Here is a 23378-nt window from a genome sequence, read left to right on the forward strand (position 1 = left end):
CGGACAACAGACCATGAAAGTTAGGACGACAGACCATGAAAGTCAGGATGACAGACCATGAAACTCAGGACGACAGACCAGTAAACTCAGGACGACAGACCATGAAACTCAGAACAACTGGCCATGAAAGTCAGGACAAAAAGCCATGAAACTCAGGAAAACTGGCCAAGAAATTACGGACAACACACTATGAAAGTCAGGACGACAGACCATGAAATTAAGGATGACAGACCAGGAAATTCAGGACGACAGACCAAGGAACTCGGGACAACAGACCATGCAACTCAGGACAACAGACCATGACAGTCAGAACGACGGACCATGAAAGTCAAGACGGCAAACTGAGTAATTCCGGACAACAGACCTGACAGACCATGAAACTCAGGACAACAGACCATGAAACTCAGAACAACTGGCCATGAAAGTCAGGACACTATTCCATGAAACTGAGGACAACTGGCCATGAAAGTCAGGACAACAGACCATGAAAGTCAGGACAACAGGTCATGAAAGTCAGGATGGCAGACCATGAAAGTCAGGACAACAGACCATAAAATTCAGGACGACAGACCACGAAATTCAGGACAACAGACCACGAAAGTCAGGACGGCAGACCAATGAACTCAGGACAACAGACCATGCAACTCAGGACAACAGACCATGAAAGTCAGGACAACAGGCCATGAAACTCAGGACAACAGATCAGGAGAGTCAGGACAACAGACTATGAAAGTCAGGATCATAGACCATGAAATTCAGGACGACAGACCATAAAATTCAGGATGACAGACCATGAAATTCTTGACGACAGACCACGATAGTCAGGACGACAGACCACGAAAGTCAGGACGGGAGACCAATGAACTCAGGACAACAGACCATGCAACTCAGGACAACAAACCATGAAAGTCAGGACAACAGACCATGAAAGTCAGGATGACAGACCAGGAAATTCAGGACGACAGACCATGACATTCAGGATGACAGACAAAGGAACTCAAGACAACAGACCATGCAACTCAGGACAACAGACCATGAAAGTCAGGACGACAGACCATGAAAGTCAAGACGACAGACTGAGTAATTCCGGACAACAGACCATGAAAGTTAGGATGATAGACCATGAAAGTCAGGACGACAGACCAGGAAATTCAGGACGACAGACCACGAAAGTCAGGACGACAGACCACGAAAGTCAGGACGGGAGACCAATGAACTCAGGACAACAGACCATGAAAGTCAGGATGACAGACCAAGGAATTCCAGACAACAGAATATGAAAGTCAGTACGACAGACCAGGAAATTCAGGACGACAGACCATGCAACTGGCATTAAAAGACACTGCTTTGGAAAACGCTTTATTATAATACTAAGGTCTGTCAACATCAATTTTGGTAAACAGCTGAGGGATGGGGCTTGAGAAATGTAACCACTCTCAAACTCATTGACGGAGCTATGGTTGACCATGTATCAGGAGGACTGACCATGCATCATATCAACATTATCTACAGTGTTTGTTTACAATTACATTGTTTATAAACAGTAGAGTAAAACAAGCTTATATTTTGGGGTCAGATGGTGTAACACAGTTGAGTTAATCTTCAAGAATCAATGGCTTTACAGTATACATCATTACATTAAAAGTCCAAAAATGGATGTACCAATGCCAAATTGCCCCTTTAAAGAAGCACGATCTGCAGAGGGAGAAGAGAAGCATGGTCTGCAGAGGGAAAAGGGAAGCACGGTCTGCAGAGGGAAAAGGGAAGCACGGTCTGCAGAGGGAGAAGGGAAGCACGGTCTGCAGAGGGAGAAGGGAAGCACGGTCTGCAGAGGGAGAAGGGAAACACGGTCTGCAGAGGGAGAAGGGAAACACGGTCTGCAGAGGGAGAAGGGAAGCACGGTCTGCAGAGGGAAATCTAGAGTTAACACCTGGTTTTCCAGGGAAATTCATCACTCTTGTGCTATCCAGGCCCTGCCGCCTACAGGAAATAGAGAGGATTCAGTGATGCCCGCTCTGCCTCTCCTTACCCTGCACTTCTGACCGGAGAATGCAGGCCACGCAGCTATGGAGGAAACTTCCTGTGTGATGATGTATGCTTTGCAGTGTCTTCTTATTTAAGTATCCACAAAGGGGAAGAACATTATGTGCTGAGAATCACCTTAGAATACTTCATGTTGGATGTACAATTATATACCATTTGACTTATTTGCATTGAGCATCCTTCAAACATAATTTATTTGTTTGTGAAATGATACGGCTTAGGTCGAGTTAGAGATGGATGGGTAACAATAGCAATATAATAATAATATATGCCATTTAGGAGATGCTTTTATCCTAAGTGACTTACAGTAGAGCATCCATACATTATTTTTGTATTGGTGGCCCCAGCAGGAACCAAAACCATTGCAACTCCATGCTCTATCAACCGAGTGATACAGGACCACCTTGATGCTGTGAGTAATTTTTTTAAATTTTAATTTTACTAGGCAAGTCAGTTAAGAACTAATTCTAACCTGCCACCCTGTGTACTCACTTTAAGTAGTCTTTATTAGCCATATGAGAGGGGAATTATGTTTTGAGGACGGATTTGTCAATGGACACAATATTATATTCTTGAATATTTATCTGAATTACAATATACAGTATATGGGTAAAACAATCTATTACAGATCTTTAAGCTTCTTTGGAACAGTGAAATGCAATTACAAACTGGGTGGCTCGAGCTCTTAATACTGATTGGCTGACAACCGTGGTATATCAGACCATATATCACGGGTATGACAAACATGTATTTTCACTGCTCTTATTACATTGGCAGCCAGTTTATAATAGCAATAAGGCAATTTGGGGGTGTGATATCTGGCCAATATACTCCGTGTTGCGCTGTGCTTATGAACAGCCCTTAGCCGTGATATATTGGCCATAAACCACCCCCCACCCCCCTCCCGTGCCTTATTGCTTAATAATAACACTGACAAGCTTGTGACCAGTAAATCTGGTCACAAACACAATGTGGACACAGGGGATGGAAGTCATGGCTATATAATTGAGAATGGTGCTCTTCTGGAATCTTCAATATTTTTTGTCTGGAACAGGCAGTGAATGAGCTAAGAGGCAAAGCAGTGAAATAGTAAACAACTTTTGGCAGGTCATTCAGAAACAAAGTGGCATTTCCAAGGATGTTTACTGACATTTATTGGAAACAGTCGAGGGACAAAATGTGATTAGCATCATGAGGAAATAACATGCTTCTTCCAGGCTTTGTATTATGCAACTGTCTTCCATTACAGTGATGAGTTCTCTGCTCTGTTCATTATGTTAAAATGTAATTTGCTGCAGCTTTCTTGAAGGACAGAGTCATCAAGAAGATGCTACTGTTTGTATACAGTGTAGCTCACTGGACCGGCTACGTGTCACTAAACAAGTCGCTTTATAGCTTCTAATTATGTTTAAAAACATCCTCCCATGACATTCCCTTCCTCTACTACAACAGATCACATTTCATACAGCACCTTACTTTACCTTCACCCTAAATCTTGCTCATTCATTTACCATCTCACTCCAAATTGTGTCCAAATGGCTTTTGAAGCACTTCGTCCTACCAGAATCCCAGTGCCAACAAAGAGAAGGCATCAATAATAAATATCTGTTAAGAGAAAAGTTCTGATGCCAAACCAAAATGCAGGCTTTTGGGCTGTACAAATCAGTGGTCCTGTGTTGGTGTTTTATTTATAAAAACTATCAATAATTCACAACAGAGGCCTTATTTGTTTTACCCATATACTGTATATTGTGTTTCAGATAAATATTTAAGAATATAACATTGTGACCTTTGACAAATCCGTCCTCAAAACATAATTCCCCTCTCATATGGCTAATAAAGAAAAGTTAAAGTGAGTACACAGGGAAATATATGTTGTTTGTGCTTATAAACATAACTAAATGAATTGCCAAAATATAATCAAATGCAACATAAAAAATGGGGCGATGCATAAAAAGGAACTCACGTAAGGTACGCTCTCCAGAGTGTCGGTGTTGACAATTATTGGAGCGGGACTCGCCTGAAAAAGAGAGAGAGTGGGGAAGAGGATAAGAAACAGCAAGAGATGCCTAAACCCACTAGTGTCCTACTTTCTATAAATGGATCCAGGGGACAGCCCCTGGATCATGTGGTGACTTCACCCTGTATCATGAGGAATTCAAGAGCCGTCTTACAAATGCTAAACCGTCCCAGAATACAGTGCCTTCAGAAACTATTCATACCCCTTGACTCAGCCTAAATTCAAAATGGATTAAATATTTTTTTTCTCCCCCATCTACACACAATACCCTATAATGTCAAAGTGAAAACATGTTTTTAGAAATATTTGCTAATTTATTGAAAATAACTCATTTACGTAAGTATTCACACACCTGAGTCGATACTTTGTAGAAGCAGCTTTGGCAGCGATTACAGCTTTGAGTCTTTCTGGGGAAGCTATTAAGAGCTTTCCACATCTGGATTGTGAAATATGTGCCTATTATTCTTTTCAAAATGCTTCAAGCACTGTAAAATTGGTTGTTGATCATTGCTGGACGACCATTTTCAGGTCTTGTCATTGATTTTCAAGCAGATTAGAGTCAAAACTGTAACTTGGCCACTCAGGAACATTCACTGTCTTCTTGATAAGCAACTCCAGTGTAGATTTGGCCTTGTGTTTTAGGTTATTGTCCTGCTGAAGGGGAAATTCTTCTGCCAGTGTCTGGTGAAGAGCAGACTGAACCAGGTTTTCCTCTGGGATTTTGCCTGTGGTTAGCTCCATTCCATTTCTTTTTTATCTGGAAAAACTCCCCAGTCCTTAACGATTACAAGCATACCCGTAACATGATGCAGTCACCACTATGCTTGAGAATATGAAGAGTGGTACTCAGTAATGTGTTGTATTGGATTCAGGACAAAAAGTGAATTGTTTTGCCACATTTTTGCAGTATAATTTTAGCCTAGCGGTTAAAACGTCGCTGGTTCAAATACCTAAGCCGACCAGATGAAAAATCTGTCTATGTGTCTTTGAGCAAGGCACTTAACCCTAATTTGCTCCAGGTGCACCATACTACTATGGCTGCTCCTGTAAAACTGCACCTATCTGGTGTATGTGAAAATATATATTTTTACTTTTTGCCTTTGCCTTGTTGCAAATAGGATGCATGTTTTGGAAAAATGTTATTCTGTACAGGCAGTCCCTGAGTGGTTTCCTTCCTCTCCGGGAACCGAGTTAGGGAGGTCGCCTGTATCAATATTGGGTGTATTGATTCACCATCCAAAGTGTAATTAATAACTTCCTGCTCAAAAGGATATTCAATGTCTTCTTTATTTTGTATTTTTACCCATCTACCAATAGGTGCCCTTCTTTGCAAGGCATTGGAAAACCTCCCTAGTCTTGTGGTTGAATCTGTGTTTGAAATTCACTACTCGATAAATTGACAGTACAGATCATTGTATGTGTAGGGTACAGAGTTAAGGCAGTCAATCATGTTAACCACTATTATTGCACACAGAGTGAGTCCATGCAAATTATTATGTGACTTGTTAAGCACATTTCTACTCATTAACTTATTTAGGCTTGCCATACAAAGGGTTTGGATACTAATTGACTCAAGCTTTTCATTTTTTAAATTAATTTGTGAATAATTTTTAAAAACCATAATTTCACTTCGACATTATAAGGTATTGTGTGTAGGCCAGTGACAAAACAAATCTACATTGAATTAATACAAAATTCAGGCTGAAATGCAAAATGTGGAAAAAGTCAAGGGGTGTGAATACTTTCTGAAGGCATAGAGTATTATGCATGACGTTGGCCTCTTTGGTTATAGCAAGCCCATCCCCCTCTCCCTGCCTCCTCCTTGCCTCCTTCAACTAGGCTTCTGTGGTCAGAGGTCGTAAATTCCTGAGAAGACCTCATGGACACACAGTTATAGAGAGTAGTTTTTCATGGAGAACAAAGGAAATCCTTCCACCTCACAGAACTTGAGGTACGAACAAATTTCATGTTCCGGAGAAAGTCTAAAAGATCGGTGAAGAATCCAGCTACAAACTGGTCCGTTTGTCACAACTTGGGAAGCTTGTGGGAGACGGTGTGGCCACATTACCATAACGCTGTTCATATAATAGCCTCAGATATGAGGTTTACATCTAATTGTTGTATAAGATGAATGAGTGAGTATGATACTGTTTGTATAATTGTGTAATATGATTTTGGATTGTTTAATGAAGAAAAATACAATTCCCTTTTGATTTTAACTAAATCAGAGGACCGCCCCTGAGCCCAGTTAGGGTCAGACATCCTGGGACAGCCTTTTCTGCCATTCCCAATAAAAACCCCACCTGGGTTTTCGATCAGCAGACCAAGCTTAACTCAATTACAAGATGGCTAAAGGTTGTAGACCATTGCTGAATCTTTTAACCATACCACGTGGTTAAACTCTTAGACTATCGATACGGACAGAATAAGAACAAGTCTTTGATATTGACTACTAGTCTGCAGCTAGGAATTCGGTATCATTGAACGTGAAGAACGACAACCGCCGAAACATCCATTCTATAACAAATGAATGAATGTCACTTTGAACTATCCACTCTAACCACAACCGAGAGAGCGAGGGAGAGAGACGGACAATTCTACAAAAGACAAACTTTTCACCAGCGATCAACACGACACACCGAGTGTAAATATATATATTGATTGCAATTGTTCCCGAATGAGTGAGTGTTCATGTGTAAAAGATTAGCATTTCAATTGTTATAATCATTAACTGTAGTGACTTCTTAGTCGACCCCCACTCCCCCTTTTGTCTAATAAGCCACCATGCCGGTTCAGCCCACTAGGGCACATTCTCCTATCATTTCATGTAACCACATTTACCTTGTTTGTTTGTTTATGCATTTCTGTGAATTACTTAGTTAGTAATAAATAAATGATTTAAGACAATTGATGTATGGATGACTCATAGTAGAGACTGGGTTCGTGCAGATGACCAACAATTTACGACATTTGGAATGAGACTAACGTGTGGTAAAGTAAATAATTCATTAATTCGAAGACTAATTGATCAGATAAAATATCTGAAAAGTTATTTTAGGAAATGATAACTTTAATCTGAATATTTTTCCTTAGTGCCCCGACTTTCTAGTTAATTAGTTAATTAATCAGTTGATCGCGCTGTAACTAATTACAGAGAATCTTTGATAAAAACTATCAGTCTTCAGTTAATGATAGTAAAGACATGACAATGCTAAATGTGCAGGCCTCTAATAATAATAATCCATAATGACAGTAAACAATGCCCACAGAATGGTTTATGGCATGTGAAGTAAATAGAGTGGACTGATAACTCACGATACAGCTTCCATCCAGGTGAGACTATACGAATATTTGCAAGTCTTCCGCGAACAGATAATTCTAAGATGTTTCATTGCTACACAATTAGCTCCCAATAGCCTTTCCAATTAAGTGTCTTTTAGCCTTTCTAACTAAGGCCTTTAATTTGCTGAGAAGTTAAAAACATACGAAAAGTAAGACGTTTTCACATTCAGCAATGTTCCCTGTCAGTTTGAAGAGTCTAGATGGTCCACTGCCAATAACCAGAGTGCCAATGCAGTTAATAAAATATGCTATGAAAATATGCTATAGAAGAACGTTGTTTGGGCCATTTTTAAAGGAAGCGGGTAAGAATTCCGTCAAACCCTTAAGATGTTCCCAGCTAGGACAGTGGCTCTGGGCCGATTCCGGCTGAGAGTCCAGGCACTTGGCTGAGAGTCAGACTCGGTCGACGTCATGTGGCCAGAGTCTGGGCCGCCATAGGCAGTATTACTTATGGCTAGTATGCAGGGATTGTGCTCGGGCCGATTCCGGTGTGAGTTATCTGGCCCAAATGTATTACTTGGGGCTCGGGCCGAATGGGGCTACTATCTATCCGATGATTACACGGGCTGCTTTATATAATTAACATTTCATTATTTATTTTTTTCCCATATTTCCTCATTGTTTCTGTGATCCAAAAATGTAATTAACATTTAAATTAAATTATTTAAGAGTCCTGTTTAAGTAGTATTTTAGTATTTTGATACATTGTGCTGGGCAATTACTAAGCTGTCACGTTGGTAACAATGATTCGGGAGACAGGCCCAGGAATGCATAATAGGGCTTTTTATTATACCCCAAATCACGGCATGCCGTGTAAGGGCAGGGGGATGAAGACCAAAGAAATATGTAACAAAACACACAGGGTCGAATCCCAAAACAAAAGAGCGAGGAGTATCTCAGAAACCAAACGGCACACTTATACAAGTACTAATCAGTGGGAGTGACATAACATAACATATGACATAAGCATTAAAAATGACATAAGCATTAAAAATGTTGTGGATGGGGCCTCCCAAGTGGCGCAGCAGTCTAAGACACTGCATCGTAGTGTTTCAAACTGTGTTGCTACAGATGCTGGTTCGATACCCGTGCCGGCCACGACCGGGAGACTGATCAGGAGATGTACAATTGGCCCAGCGTCATCCAGGTTAGGAGAGGGTTCGGCGGGCCGTGATGTCCTTATCCCATCGCACTGTAGTGACTCCTGTGGCGGGCCAGGCGCATGCATGCTGACATGGTTGCAGAGTTAAACATGCATTGTGTCAAAAAGCAGTGCGACTTGGAAGGGTTGTGTTTCGGAAGGACGCAAGGTTTTCGACCTTCACCTCTCCCGAGGCTGTACAGGAGTTGCAGTGATGAGACAAGACAATTGGACATGAAAAATTGGGGGTTAAAAAAAATATATTATATATATGTATATATATAAATAAATCTGTGGATGGGTATAATATGAATGTATAATAGTAATATTTAAAATGACTAAATCGGATAAAACATTTATTTCAATTTTCATCGGGCCGCTTCTAGGGGCATTCTGGTAAGATGCTGGCAAAGTCAGCTGTATTACGGTAGACGGAAACGGTCTGATGTACTTGGCAGTCATTCATTTTGATTCCGGGCCGATTCAATCAGTTCTGGCCCCCGGAAGAGGGCCGGTTCTGGGCCGATTTCTCATTGCTAGCTGGGTTTCCATCAACTGAAGCTCCACGATGTTTCACAAAGGCAAATTGTTTGGATCAGGTAGACAGATCAGGGTGCATGTGTGTGTGTGTGTGTGTGTGTGTGTGAGTGTGTCACATTTTAACATTCACAGGCGGTGGCAAAGAAATTTGCTAACATTTCTAAAAAACTGTTTTGCTTTGTCATTATGGGGTATTGTGTGTAGATTGATGAGGAAAATGTTGATTTAAACGTAAACGTAACAAAATGTGGAAAAGGTGAAGGGGTCTGAATAATTTCCAAATGCAATGTACTTCTCTGCCACTCAGTGACTTTGCATAGAATGTGCCAACATTGCTTGGATTGTTTTGCCATCTATTTTCTGAGGGGGAACTGCCCCATTGAAATTGCAGGATTTCATAACATAAATTGTCACAGCACAAGGTAAAGAGACTGTCCTGGGGCACTCAAATGTGTGTCCGTTCAGTCAGATCTTCTGGGTCTGCTCTTGTCTCCATCCCAGTGAGTCTCTCAGCGCCAGATGGCTTGCTTCCACACGTGAGACTAGATCTGCTCTATCAGGTACAGATTGCGCTAAAGCAAAAAGCTAATTGTAATGAACTTGTAAATAAATAATCAGAACAGTTATGACTTTTACTATTTTCTACATTGTAGAATAATAGTGAAGAAATCAATACTATAAAATAACACATATGGAATCATGTATTAACCAAAAAAGTGTTAAACAATATTTGAGTTTCTTCAAAGTAGCCACCCTTTGCCTTGATGACAGCTTTGCATACTCTTGGCATTCTCTCAACCAGCTTCATGAGGTAGTCACCTGGAATTAATTTCAATTAACAGGTGTGCCTTGTTAAAAGTTATTTTGTGGAATTTCTTTCTTTCTTAGTGTGTTTGAGCCAATCAGTTGTGTTATTTGTGTAGGAGAAATCGCTCCGTTTTGTTCATCACGTTTGGCTAAGAAAAACCCCCGAAAATTCAGTCATTACAATGCCAAACTTTTTTCCAAATTAACTCCATAATATTGACAGAAACATGGCAAACGTTGTTTAGAATCAAACCTCAAGTTGTTTTTCACATATCTATTCGATGATAAATCATTCGTGGAAGTTGTGTTTCTCCTCTGAAGAAAATGGAAAAATGCACGCAGCTGGAGATTATGCAATAATTCCGACGGAGGACCCCAAGCGGGCACCTGGTAAATGTAGTCTCTTATGGTCAATCTTCCAATGATATACCTACAAATACGTCACAATGCTGCAGACACCTTGGGGAAACGACAGAAAGTGTAGGCTCATTCCTGGTGCATTCACAGCCATATAAGGAGACATTGGAACACAGCGCCTTCAGAATCTGGGCCATTTCCTGTTTGAAATTTAATCTTGGTTTCGCCTGGAGCATCAGTTCTGTGGCACTCACAGATAATATCTTTGCAGTTTTGGAAACGTCAGTGTTTTCTTTCCAAAGCTGTCAATTATATGCATAGTCGAGCATCTTTTCGTGACAAAATATCTTGTTTAAAACGGGAACTTTTTTTTACCCAAAAATTAAAAGAGCGCCCCCTATATCGAAGAAGTTAAAGAAGAAGTTACAGGTCTGTGAGAGCCAGAAATCTTGCTTGTTTGTAGGTGACCAAATACTTATTTTCCACCATAATTTGCAAATAAATTCATTAAAAATCCTACAATGTGATTTTCTGAATTTTTTTTTCTCATTTTGTCTGTCATAGTTGAAGTGTACCTATGATGAAAATTACAGGCCTCTCTCATCTTTTTAAGTGGGAGAACTTGCACAATTGGTGGCTGACTAAATACTTTTTTGCCTCACTGTATCAGGCAAGAGTGCATCTTCTGAACAGCACATCCTCAAATCACATTCTTTTTCGATGTCTACTGGCATTGTGCCCACAGCTTGTGTCAATCTCTGAGATAAATCTTACAGAACAACCTATTTTAGCAACACAGTAAAACTGAGTAATGACCAATGCAAGTCTGAATGAGAACACAAGGCATACATCCATGTTTAATTGCTGTGGAAACATTTGTTAGCGGGATTTAAGAATCTATTTTAGGCTTTGCCTGTTGGGGCATATTAGCATAGCTTCTCAATATTGTACAGTTGTAAACTCCAGCTCTACTGGACTCCTGAGTGGCGCAGCAGTCTAAGACATTGCATCTCAGTGCATGAGGTGTCACTACAGACACCCTGGTTCAAGTCCAGGCTGTATCACAACCGGCTGTGGTTGGGAGTCCCATAGGGCGGTGCACAATTGGCCCAGTGTCGTCTGGGTTTGGCCGGTGTAGGCCTTCATTGTAAATAAGAATTTGTTCTTAACTGACTTACCTAGTTAAATAAAGGTTACAATTAAAAAGAATACTGCTCCCAGCCTTGATCCAAGAACCCTGGAGTTTACACAGGTCAGGTTTAATCCAAATTCAACACCTTGACTCGAGACCATGAGTGGGTTTGCTGTGGCTGCCACTCATTCCCTCTCATACAGAGCCAGGGGGAAGCACACACACACACACACACACACATAAACCTAACCCTTGCACATATATTACTAGATAGCAAAATCCCCTCTCAATCTTGTCATCCTAATGGTCCCCTCTGATCTGGACTATAGTGCATGGTTGGTTACCTGGTAGTGATCGTGCCAGCTCTGACTCTGTGGACAGCTGCATTCGGACAACAGGTCACAGCTGCTCCCTTTGGCGCGGACCACAGAGCGCCCAGGGCTCCTCCAGGAGCTTTCCGAGTGGGTAGCCATAAGACGGCCCCTCTGCCGGGGAAGGGTAGCACCCATGGGGACTGAGCCATAGTGGTATCCCTGGGGCAGGTGGTGCTGCCATCCACAAGAGCACGGCACCTCACCACATCCCCCTCTATCCATCTCCACACAGCAGTTCTGCTGTTTGTTCAGGTAGGCAGCAGTCATCCTGCCCAGCGCAATCCCTCCCTCACTACCTCTCTTAAGGTTTCTCGTCTTCCGTGCTCTGTATATGAGAGGTGATGCTTGAGTCCTCTTTGACGTTAAATTAACGAACGGCACTGTTTAGTTGGCAGTATGTCACGGCTCTGAGAGAGTGTGTGAGTGAGCGAGTGAGACGCTGCTGTTAGAGTGAGTGGCAAAAGCAGCATCAGCTGAGAGAGAGAAGCAGAGATGAAACAGAGGGAGAGAGAGAGAGAGAAAAGCTGAATTAGGGAGAGAGAGGGGGGAGAGAAGTAGAAATGAAACAGAGGGAGAGAGAGAAAAGCTCAATTAGAGAGAGAGCGCGAGAGAAGCAGAGATGAGCAAAGAGAGAAGGTACTGGCTCTTCTGCGTTGCTGGCCGTATGCTGGCTGGTAGCTCTTTGTCAGTAGATGACTCAACCTGCAGCACAACTTGATTGCATCCATGAATCCAGGCAGAAGCAATCCATGCTCCGAACAGGTAGGAATTTAAGAGCAGAGCCTGCACTACAAATCGGTTCAGGTGGAGACAGCTTCTCTGTATTCAATGAAACATGCAGCCTTCTTTCCTGGCACTTGAGTTTCAACCTTGGTTTTACAACATTCCCACCTCTAAACCACTGTACTAAGAAACACATGATCTGAATCAAATCTTTTGGACATTTGTATCTGTTATTTATACACTATGCAAGTGACACGGAAAGTAGCCTAGTCGTTTTGGAATTTTGTAGGCTTTTTGGATGGTCTTCAATGGGCAAAAACGTAGCGCAATGGTCTTCAGCGCAAATCTTAATGAAAGGCATTGGCAGAAGTAAATTAATCTACAAACACGAATATCATTTGTATTATTTGACTGCATATTCATGAATTGAATGATATAATCGTCAAGCTCATTCAAAAGACCAGGGACATTAACACAGAGGCGTGACGCAGGAACCAGTCCCACTGCACAGTGTATAGCAATGATGTTTGGAAGCTATAGTCCTACATTGAGATAAATAAAAATGTTATCTCATGCATACAATCAGAATGGAATAAATATGTTCTTGTCAGTTGGACAATGACAATTCATTGTGGACACTGAAACGCATGTAAGCACACGGCATGTAGCCTATCAATAAATGACAAACCACAATACACACTCCACGGTTGATAGAATAACACATGAATTAGATGGTCAAATGAATCGTGCAATGGCAAGTTTAAGGTCACTGGCGCTTCCTAATTCGATGAATAGTCTATTTTTAAATTCTAGTGTCAGATTTAATTACAAGCAAAGGGCTTTAAATGGAGTAATTGATGCTAAACCGCTCAGGATAAACTATCCAGCTGCTTTTCAATTAGATTCCACACTGACATATACTACTAACCAACTGTTGATAACAAGTCTCTAAAAAATTGCTAATAATGAAAATAGAGAACCCCTACCAGAAATTGAATACAAGATAAACGCATTATGTTTGCAATGGTAACATGTTCCATGGCATGTGAAATGAGTTGATAACCTATTTTAAATGTATTTAGGAACTAAAAGGCACACCAGGCTAGCTTTTCAGGTGTTTGTGAAAGCAAATTATTTTTATTCATATTACAATTCAATTTGTGTTACAATGAAATGTGTTGTGCAATTATTGTACACTGATCAAAAATATAAACGCAACATGTATAGTGTTGTCCCAAGTTTCATGAGCTGAAATAAAACATCCCAGAAATGTTCCATGCGCACAAAAAACATATTTCTTTCACATTTTGTGGACAAATTTGTTTACATCCCTGTTAGTGAGCAATTTTCCTTTTCCAAGATAATCCATCCACCTGGCAGGTGTGGCATATCAAGAAGCTTAATCAGCTTAAACAGTATGATCATTACACTGCTGCACCTTGTGCTGGGGACAATAAAAAGGCCACTCTAAAATGTGCAGTTCTGTCACACAACACAGATGCCACAGATGTTTTGAGGGAGCGTGCAATTGGCATGCTGACTGGAGGAATGTCTCTACCATAAGCAACCTCCAATGTCATTTTAGAGAATTTAGTAGTACATCCTATGAGAAGGAGATGTGTCGCGCTGCATGAGGCAAATGATGGTCACACCAGATACTGACTGGTTTTCTAATCTACCTTTGTTTTAAGGTATCTGTGACCAATAGATGCATATTTGTTTCTTACATGTGAACCTGCAAATATGATTTTCACATGATTTTTACATGTGAACTTACAATTCCACATGTGAATGTGAGATTTCCAAGTGAATAGTTTTCACATGTGAAACTGCATATCTGATTTTCACATTTGAAAGTTTTTAACATGTGAAACTGCAATACCCATGAGGTGAAAACATGTTATTCTCATCACGTGAAAAGGTTGTGTGAACTCATATAATGCATATGATGCACATAATGCATATGAAAATATGGTTTCACATGTGGAATTTAAAATCAACATGTGAGATCAGCTATTTAATGCATAAATGACATTTGTTATTTAATGTGAAAATGCAAATTTGATATATTTTTTATTTTTTTAGGGCAGGGATCCCAAATGTTACCATGGATATGTTAAATCACAAGTCTAAAGGATAAATATTGCATGGACAACGTTTTCCTAAGGAAGAGACTGTGAGAATGACATCACAAATTCCTTGAGCATTATTAGTTACTGGACCTGAAGTGAGCAAACATCTCTGGTCTCCAAGTGTGTTTAAGGTACTTGTGACATCTCATTCACACAGTCCACCAAGGAAGCTACAATAAATATCCTATTATTTCAAAGACAAGAGGCAGACTTGTAAAAAAGTGAGAAATAACTATTTTCTTTGGCTCTGTGTGATAATAATGGGCGACACTTTATGGGAAATGGATACTCCACAGGGTCTGAAACATAGCTACTTGGTGTGTGTGTGTGTGTTTACGTTTGTGTGTGTGTACTGGGCCATTTTCTCTGAGGCAAGTGACAGCAGCGTCTGATGGAGAATACCTCACCAGGGATGGCAGGGTGACAAAGCACAACACTCCAGGAATCAGCTGTGTGAGGTGTATCCATGGCAACAGTGGGCAATATAAAAATGTGTGTGATCCCAACGAGAGTTGAAGAGGCAGGGGGATTTGATTGCCTTGGTACAACGCACAATAACCACCTTAATCTGACCCAGTGTCATTGGTGACTAGCTTCATGCAAGTAGCCTTTGAGGGGAGGGTGAAGTTTCCCCTAGGTATAGATCTAGGAACAGCATCTCCTCCCCCAATCCTAACCATAAGTATTAGTAATAGGGGAAATGTAAAATTCACCAAGATCAGTGTCTACGGGCAACTTCACCCTACTCCAACTTTGAGAGATAAGCACTATAATGGATTAGGATGCACCTAGACACTGATCTTGGGTCAGTTCTCCCTGCCCCCCACCCATGGTAAAGCTATTAATCAAGGAGGAAAACTGATCATAGATCTGTCCTCAAGGGAAATGTCTACTTGGGGGCCAACAGAAGACTATATAACCACACAGGACAGAAATACTTGTTCATGACATGAGATACTCGGAACCCTGGTGTCATTGAGAGGTATCAGATATTCTGTTTCTATATTAACAGGATATTATGGATATCAGTATAACAATGGCATTGAAAGTTGGGCTCAGAATATGATTTTATGGCGATCAATGTGGCCAAGATTAGGTTTTGTCAATGACATAAACTACAGAGTACCCTTGATGGTATAACCCTTTTGTGGACCACCATAATGAATGCATGTATAGTGCCTTCCCACTACAAGCAATATGCAATACATTACACATGTACTCAACATGCACACACACACACACACACAGAAACCCTTTCACACTCTCCACACATGCTGCTGCTAGTCTGTTTATTATCTATCCTGATTGCCTAGTCACTTTTACCCCCCCCCCCCCTTTACCCTGTACATATTACCTCAAATACTTTGTACCCCTGCCCATTGACTCAGTACCGGTATTCCTTTTATAGAGCCTCGTGATTATTATTTTATTGCATTACTATTTCCTTGTATTTTTGTTTGTGTGGAAATGTTCTTGCTTTTTAACTGTGCAATTTTTGGGAAAAGTCTCGTAAGTAAGCAAGTCTACACCTGTTGTAGTCGGTGCATGTGACAAACACACACGCACGCACGCACGCACGCACGCACACACACACACACACACACACACACACACACAGATTTTTGTAGACTAACATTAATCTGCTCTGTTTACACTATTAATTGGGACGGCAGGGTAGCCTAGTGGTTAGAACATTGGACTAGTAACCGGAAGGTTGCAAGTTCAAATTCCCGAGCTGACAAGGTTCTGCCCCTGAACAGGCACTTAACCCACTGTTCCTAGGCTGTCATTGAAAATAAGAATTTGTTCTTAACTGACTTGCCTTGTAAAATAAAGGTAAAATCCTTTGCACTCTGCATCTATGGCAGCTCCACTTGATCAGATACCAATAATCTCTCCTTCCTACTTCCCACAAATCTAAAAGCATGGGCTGGTGGGAGTTTTCACCATATCTTATACCAGTTTCCTTTCAAATCAGTAAAGTTAACAAGTGCACACTTTTGGGTAGGAAGTAGAAATAATTGGGACAGCTTCAGTGTGCTGTATGTACTGTAGCATCAAGCAGATAGATAGTCATCATTACGTCACATGTTGCTATAGGATTCTGTGTGCTAAGTACACGTTTGTATATGTTTTTCTTTATGGAATATGTATTGATTACTTGTTTGTACATTTCTTTCCTGGATTGCCAATAGTCTTATATAATCTATTGTTCTATAGATGTGAAAATAAAACTGAATGAACACATAATGGACCTTATCCAAAATACAGCCATTATGATTCTGACTCCAGGCTTGAAGGGAAGGAAGAGAAAGTGCTCCAGAAGAAAAGTGCTGACATTTTCCTAATGTTTAACTTTTAACTCTGTTATGAAATTGATATCATATAATACTTTTTTCTTATCCCCGAACGTCTCGGAAAAGTCAAGAAAACTTGTCTCATGGCAATGCCAAGGGTGAAAAAGTCAGCTTCCATAGCTGAGAATCTTCTTTGGTTGCTGTTAACCATTTGAGATGGAGAGTTACATAATTCCTGCAGACATTGGTGTCAGTCTCTGCCAGCTCAATGTTTGTGGGGGCTTAATTACATTGTGAAAGGCCTCCCACTCTGAGGCTGACAGGAGTGTAAATGGATATTGACTGTGTCTGACAGCATCAGTGCTGGGGGAATTACCTGTGGGGTTGACAGAAATTCCGCGAGTCTCATAACCGGGCCATAGCTCACCAATGCCCCCTGCAGGCCTTGTGGGAAGATTGCTCCACTGAGTCACTGTTGGCAAGCTAACTAGTTCTGTGACGAGCGACTAACCACTAATGGTTAAGGTTAGAATTGTGGGAAGGGAAGCTCCTAGATCTGGACCTAGGGGAAACTTCATCCCGGGGCAATTGACAAAGCTACTGCATATTGAGGTTCCTGTCTAGACTTCAAAAGTGGTCTGTCAGACCTTTCTCTGTTTCATTAACGGCACAATCTCTAATTTCAACAGCATGACTCTACCACTTTGTTTCAGAAGGATGAAGGACAGGGCTGGGGAAATGTAACTATTTATTCATAGATAGAGCTATGGATGCAATGATTGACTGTCTATGAGATCGGCATGATTGTTTTGAAGCTTTAACGTTATTTGTCAAAGACTCAAATTACAAAAAAACTAAACATCAAACTAATAAAGCCAGAATTTGAGGGTTGTCACAAGACTGTCCACAAAATTAACTTGTTGACTCATTAATCATGTATTGAATCAATTGCAGATGCAAGAGCATTTGACTTGCACAGCAGTGAGTACCGAATAGGAGTTAACATTATTAACGGAATTCCATTTAGAATAAAGATTAAATAAGGAAATAAGAAAACAAGAAAAATCCATAAAGGTCTTCCACACAGCTTTCACCTATCAGATCCTTCTTAAAGGATGCGGGTGAATCAGGCCTTCATGGTCAAATTGCTGCAAAGAAAGCACTATTAAAGGACACCAATAAGAAGAATAGACTTGATTGGGCTAAGAAATCTGTTGTTTGGTCTGATGAGTCCAAATTTGAGATTTTTGGTTCCAACCACTGTGTCTTTTTGAGACGCAAAGTAGGTGAACGGATGATCCCTGCATGTGTGGTTCCCATCGTGAAGCATGGAGGAGGAGGTGTGATGGTGTAGCGGTGCTTTGCTGGTTACACTGTCTCTGATTTATTTAGACTTCAAGGTACAATTAACTTCTTGGTGACAGGGGGGCAGTATTGAGTAGCTTGGATGAATAAGGTGCCCAGAGTAAACTGCCTGCTACTCTGTCCCAGATGCTAATATATGCATATTATTAGGAGTATTGGATAGCAAACACTCTGAAGTTTCTAAAACGGTTTGAATGATGTCTGTGAGTATAACAGAACTCATATGTCAGGTGAAAACCTGAGAAAAATCCAACCAGGAAGTGGGAGATCTGAGGCTTGAAGTTTTTTTAAATCTCAGCCCCTATGGTAGATACAGTGGGATATTGGTTATGTTGCACTTCCTAAGGCTTCAACTAGATGTCAACAGTCTTTAGAACTTTGAGGATTCTACTGTTAAGTGGGACCGAATGAGAGAGGAATGAGTCAGATTGCGGTCTGGCAGATTGCCACAGGCTCTGAGGCGCGGTCACGAGAGAGTTAGCTCTCGTTCCATTGCTTTTCTACAGACATAGGAATTCTCCAGTTGGAACATTATTGAAGATTTATGATAAAAACATACTAAAGATAGATTCTATACTTAGTTTGACAAGTTTCTATGGGCTGTAAAGGAACTTTTTGAACTTTTCGTCCGATGTTCGGTGGGACCTAAACGCGCTTTTGGATTTGTTTACCAAACAAAAGAAGCTATTTGGACATAAATGATGGACATTATCGAACAAAACAAACATTTATTGTGGAACTGCGATTCCTGGGAGTGCATTCTGATGAAGATCATCAAAAGTAAGTGAATATTTATAATGCTATTTATGACTAATGTTGACTACCCAATATGGCGGATATCTTTTTGGCTGCTTTGTTGTCTAAAAGCTGTACTCATATTATTGCATGGTTTGCTTTTTTTTTTAAATATGACACAGCGGTTGCATTAAGGAGAAGTATATCTCTAATTTCATGTATAATAGTTGTATTTTCAGCAACATTTATAATGAGTATTTCTGTAAATAGATGTGGCTCTCTGCACAATCGCTGCATGTTTAGAACTACTGAACGTAACGCGCCAATGTAATATGAGATTTTTTTTATAGAAATATGCACTTTATCAGTACATGTATTGTGTAACATGAAGTCCTATGAGTGTCATCTGATGAAGATCATCAAAGGTTAGTGATTAATTTTACTGTAAAGAATTTTTGAAATCAGACACTGTGGCTCGATTAACGAGAATGTTATCTTTAAAATGGTGTAAAATACTTGTATGCTTGAGGAATTTTAATTATGAGATTTTTGTTGTTTTGAATTTGGCGCCCTGCACCTTCACTGGCTGTTGGCGAGGTGGGATGCCACCGTCCCACATATCCCAGAGAGGTTAACCAGCATGGCTACCACAGCATTCTGCAGCGATGCGCCATCCCATCTGGTTTGCGCTTAGTATTTTTCAACAGGACAATGACCCAACACAACTCCAGGCTGTGTAAGGGCTATTTGACCAAGAAGAAGAGTGATGGAGTGCTGCATCAGATGACCTGGCCTCCACAATCACCTGATCTCAACCCAATTGAGATGGTTTTGGATTAGTTGGACTGCAGAGTGAAGGAAAAGCAGCCAACAAGTGCTCAGCTTAGGTGGGAACTCCTTCAAGACTGTTGGAAAAGTATTCTTCATGAAGCTTGTACAGAGAAGGCCAAGAGTGTGCACTGTCATCAAGGCAAATAGTGGCTATTTTTTAACACTTTTTTTGGATACTACATGATTCCATATGTGTTATTTCATAGTTTTGATGTCAACAATGCAGAAAATAGTAAAAATACAGGAAAACCCTTTAATGAGTAGGTATGTCAAAACTTTTGACAGGTACTGTGCCCATTCGTCTTGGACAGTGTCCTCCTGTTGAATATCTACCAACTAATTTCCCCCCTTGGGTATTATAGTAAGTGTTTCCTTATACCATGAAGTAAAAAACAATTAGGGGCAGAGCACAAGCTCCATCTTCTTCAATGCCACTCCTCTCACAAACCATTTGACCATCCCAACAGTCACCCAGGTTAAAACCTGATAGGTCAATTACTGCGGCCATTCCACTCTGTTGAACAGTGCTTGGCCACTCAAATCGCAGTCACAAGGAAGCAGAACCTTGTCCTCAAGCCTCTGGCACAAAGGGAGCATACTAAAAGAAAGACATGGTGACAATATCTAAACGTCTTGATTATGTTCTGCATTATCTTCAGAGATAATGTTATGTAAATAATGTTCACAATAGATGCACAGAAAGAAACCGATACAGAGCCTATGGTAGTATAATATCAGAGAAAATAGCAGTCTGGCAGATCAAGCATGTCTTGACAGACCAAGTGCCGCCGTTTTTTAAGGGGAGCGTTGAGGGGGAGATTCATGTGTACCTCATTATATGTCCACATGGTGGCACTGGTAGCTCAGTTTTTATGTTTTGTAGACAAGTGATCCCAGAGCACGGCTCATAATAATGGCTGGAACGGAGCAAATGGAACCGTTTGTTTGAAGTTTTTGATACCATTCCACTAATTCTGCTCCAACCATTACCACAAGCCCGTCCTCCCCAATTAAGGTGCCACCAACCTCCTGTGTAATGTTTACCCCAGTTTAGATCCATCGTAAAGTGCTGTGAAATGAATAGTCAAACTCTCTATATGAGACTATGATAATATGAGATCACAAAGTACATGACATTTCCTATAGAGCTGAGTGAAAGACATATGGAAATGTATAGACCATAGGGACTACACTTGACTGCTGGGGATGGCAGCAAGACTGAACCACAGCATTACGTCTAACTGAGATATCTGAATAGCTTGACCATAGTGTACATGTGATTTGTGTAAACAGATTGGAAATTTCCTCCCAACCTGGGCACGAACTCGCAACCCTCTGCACACCAATACAACACAACTAAAGAGGTACTGTGAATACTTCTGCGTTTCTTGGGTCTGTGGTGACAGAACACCTAGGTCTCCAAGCTGGTGACATCACAATGGCAGCTACTACTAGTTCACTCACAGCTGACAAGCTATTGATTCCATGCATGCATTCACATACACACACTTTCCCTAACAGGATACCAGTCTTTGAACCTTACACATCCAAACACACGTTCCTATGCACGCACGCTCACACACTCACACTCACTCACTCACGCACGCACGCACGCACGCACACACGCACAGAGCACCACTTAACCAATTTCGTGCAGCAAGAGGAGCCATTCCAGCTCTCTGGTTTAGATTTTAAAGACCTGTCAGGGGGACATCAGAAGCCCTCTGATGTGACCTGACCTTGGCCCTGCAGAAATGGAGGGGCAGTGAATTTGGAATTAGAGAGACGTTGGATCTGACCTTCTAACCCGGGTCTAAGTAATTCCATTATGATGAAGCAGACGGACTTCTATTGTAAAGGGTACACCTAAAGAGCTGCATGCCAAATGAAAAGCTGATGATTTAATGGCAAATGGCAAAGGTGAGGAGCTGAGCTATTCTAAAGTATTCTATGGAGAAGCGGCGGTGGCTGATGAGAGATTTACCAGCGGGAGATTCAGAGCAGGATGCCGGGTCGGACCCCATGGTGTTATTGTTTTGTCATTTTGGTTCAACTTTTTTTTAAAGATCTAATGTAGATTATCAGCTATGTGCATATATTCCTGATGCAAAGATACAGTATAGTCATAGCATATTAGCAATATATCACCCAAATTATAAATTACAAATCTACCTACATTTTAGATTTGGGTTTATTTACATGGCTCCAGATTAGCTTTGCATTGTTGAGTCTGGGGAGTGGTAGGTTGCCTGGCAAAAGCAACAGACTCTGGCTGAAACCAGTTATCAAGCCCCCAGACCAATGTGTTGTACCAGGAGCAACACTCGCAACAACATGTAGGGTGTCCATATTAGGAAGTTGTGCTGAGACTAAGGCTGTCCTAACATGGGCAATGTAGGCATGTGACAAAAAAAACAACCTACACACATACAGTGCATTCGAAAAGTATTCAGACCCTTATTCAGACTCTTATGAAGTAGAATTGTACATTTTCCACATTTTGTTAGGTTACAGCCTTATTCTGAAATTGACTAAATTCAATATTGCTCCTCCTCAATCTACACACAATACTCCATAATGACAAAGTTAAAAAAACAGGTTTTTAGAAATTATTACAAATATATATGTAAATATGTTTATTTTTATTTATTTATTAAATATTGAGGCTCAAAATTGAGCTCAGGTACATCCTGTTTCCATTGATCATCCTTGAAATGTTTCTACAACTTGATTGGAGTCCACCTGTTGTAAATTAAATTGATGTGACATGATGTGGAAAGGCACACATCTGTCTATATAAGGTCCCACAGTTAACAGAGCATGTGTCGAGGCACAGATCAAGGGAAGGACACCAAAAAATGTCTGCAACATTGAAGGTCCCCAAGAACACAGGGGCATCCATCATTCTTACATGGATGAAGTTTGGAACCACTCTTCCTAGAGCTTTCTGCCTGACCAAACTGAGCAATCGGGGGAGAAGGGCCTTGGTCAGGGAGGTGACCAAGAACCCGATGGTCACTCTGAAGGAGTTCCAGAGTTCTTCTGTGGAGATGGGTGTAACGGTTCTCGTCTGTCGAAGGAGAAGTGGACCAAAATGCAGCATGGTGGTTATTCATGTTCTTTAATGAAAAGGAACTCGACATGAAATAACTAACAATACAAAAACAACAAACGGAACGTGAAAACCTATACAGCCTATCTGGTGAACACAAACACAGAGACAGGAACAATCACCCACGAAACACTCAAAGAATATGGCTGCCTAAATATGGTTCCCAATCAGAGACAACGATAAACACCTGCCTCTGATTGAGAACCACTCCAGACAGCCATAGACTATGCTAGACACCCCCAAGACAAAACAAACCACAATAAATCCATGTCACACCCCGGCCTGACCAAATAAATGCAGACAAACACAATATATTTCGACCAGGGCGTGACAATGGGAGAATCTTCCAGAAGGACAACCATCTCTGCGGCACTCCACCAATCAAGCCTTTATGGTAGAGGCCAGATGGAAGCCACTCCTCAGTAAA

At 41.0% G+C, this 23378-nt stretch overlaps 1 protein-coding gene across 11 annotated transcripts in view; it reads right to left on the bottom strand.

Annotated features, from left to right (window-relative positions):
* The window catches only part of LOC135550935 (disks large homolog 2), a 291390-nt gene that overhangs the window by 61885 nt on the left and 206127 nt on the right, over positions 1-23378 (bottom strand). For all 11 annotated transcript variants that reach the window (XM_064982190.1, XM_064982191.1, XM_064982192.1 and 8 more), the window contains one exon: positions 4010-4063. In XM_064982190.1, the coding sequence (XP_064838262.1) occupies positions 4010-4063 (54 nt within the window). The remainder of the gene's footprint in view (positions 1-4009; positions 4064-23378) is intronic.

The sequence above is a fragment of the Oncorhynchus masou genome, chromosome 12 (genome assembly GCF_036934945.1).
Source record: "Oncorhynchus masou masou isolate Uvic2021 chromosome 12, UVic_Omas_1.1, whole genome shotgun sequence".
Taxonomy (NCBI): Eukaryota; Metazoa; Chordata; class Actinopteri; order Salmoniformes; family Salmonidae; genus Oncorhynchus; species Oncorhynchus masou.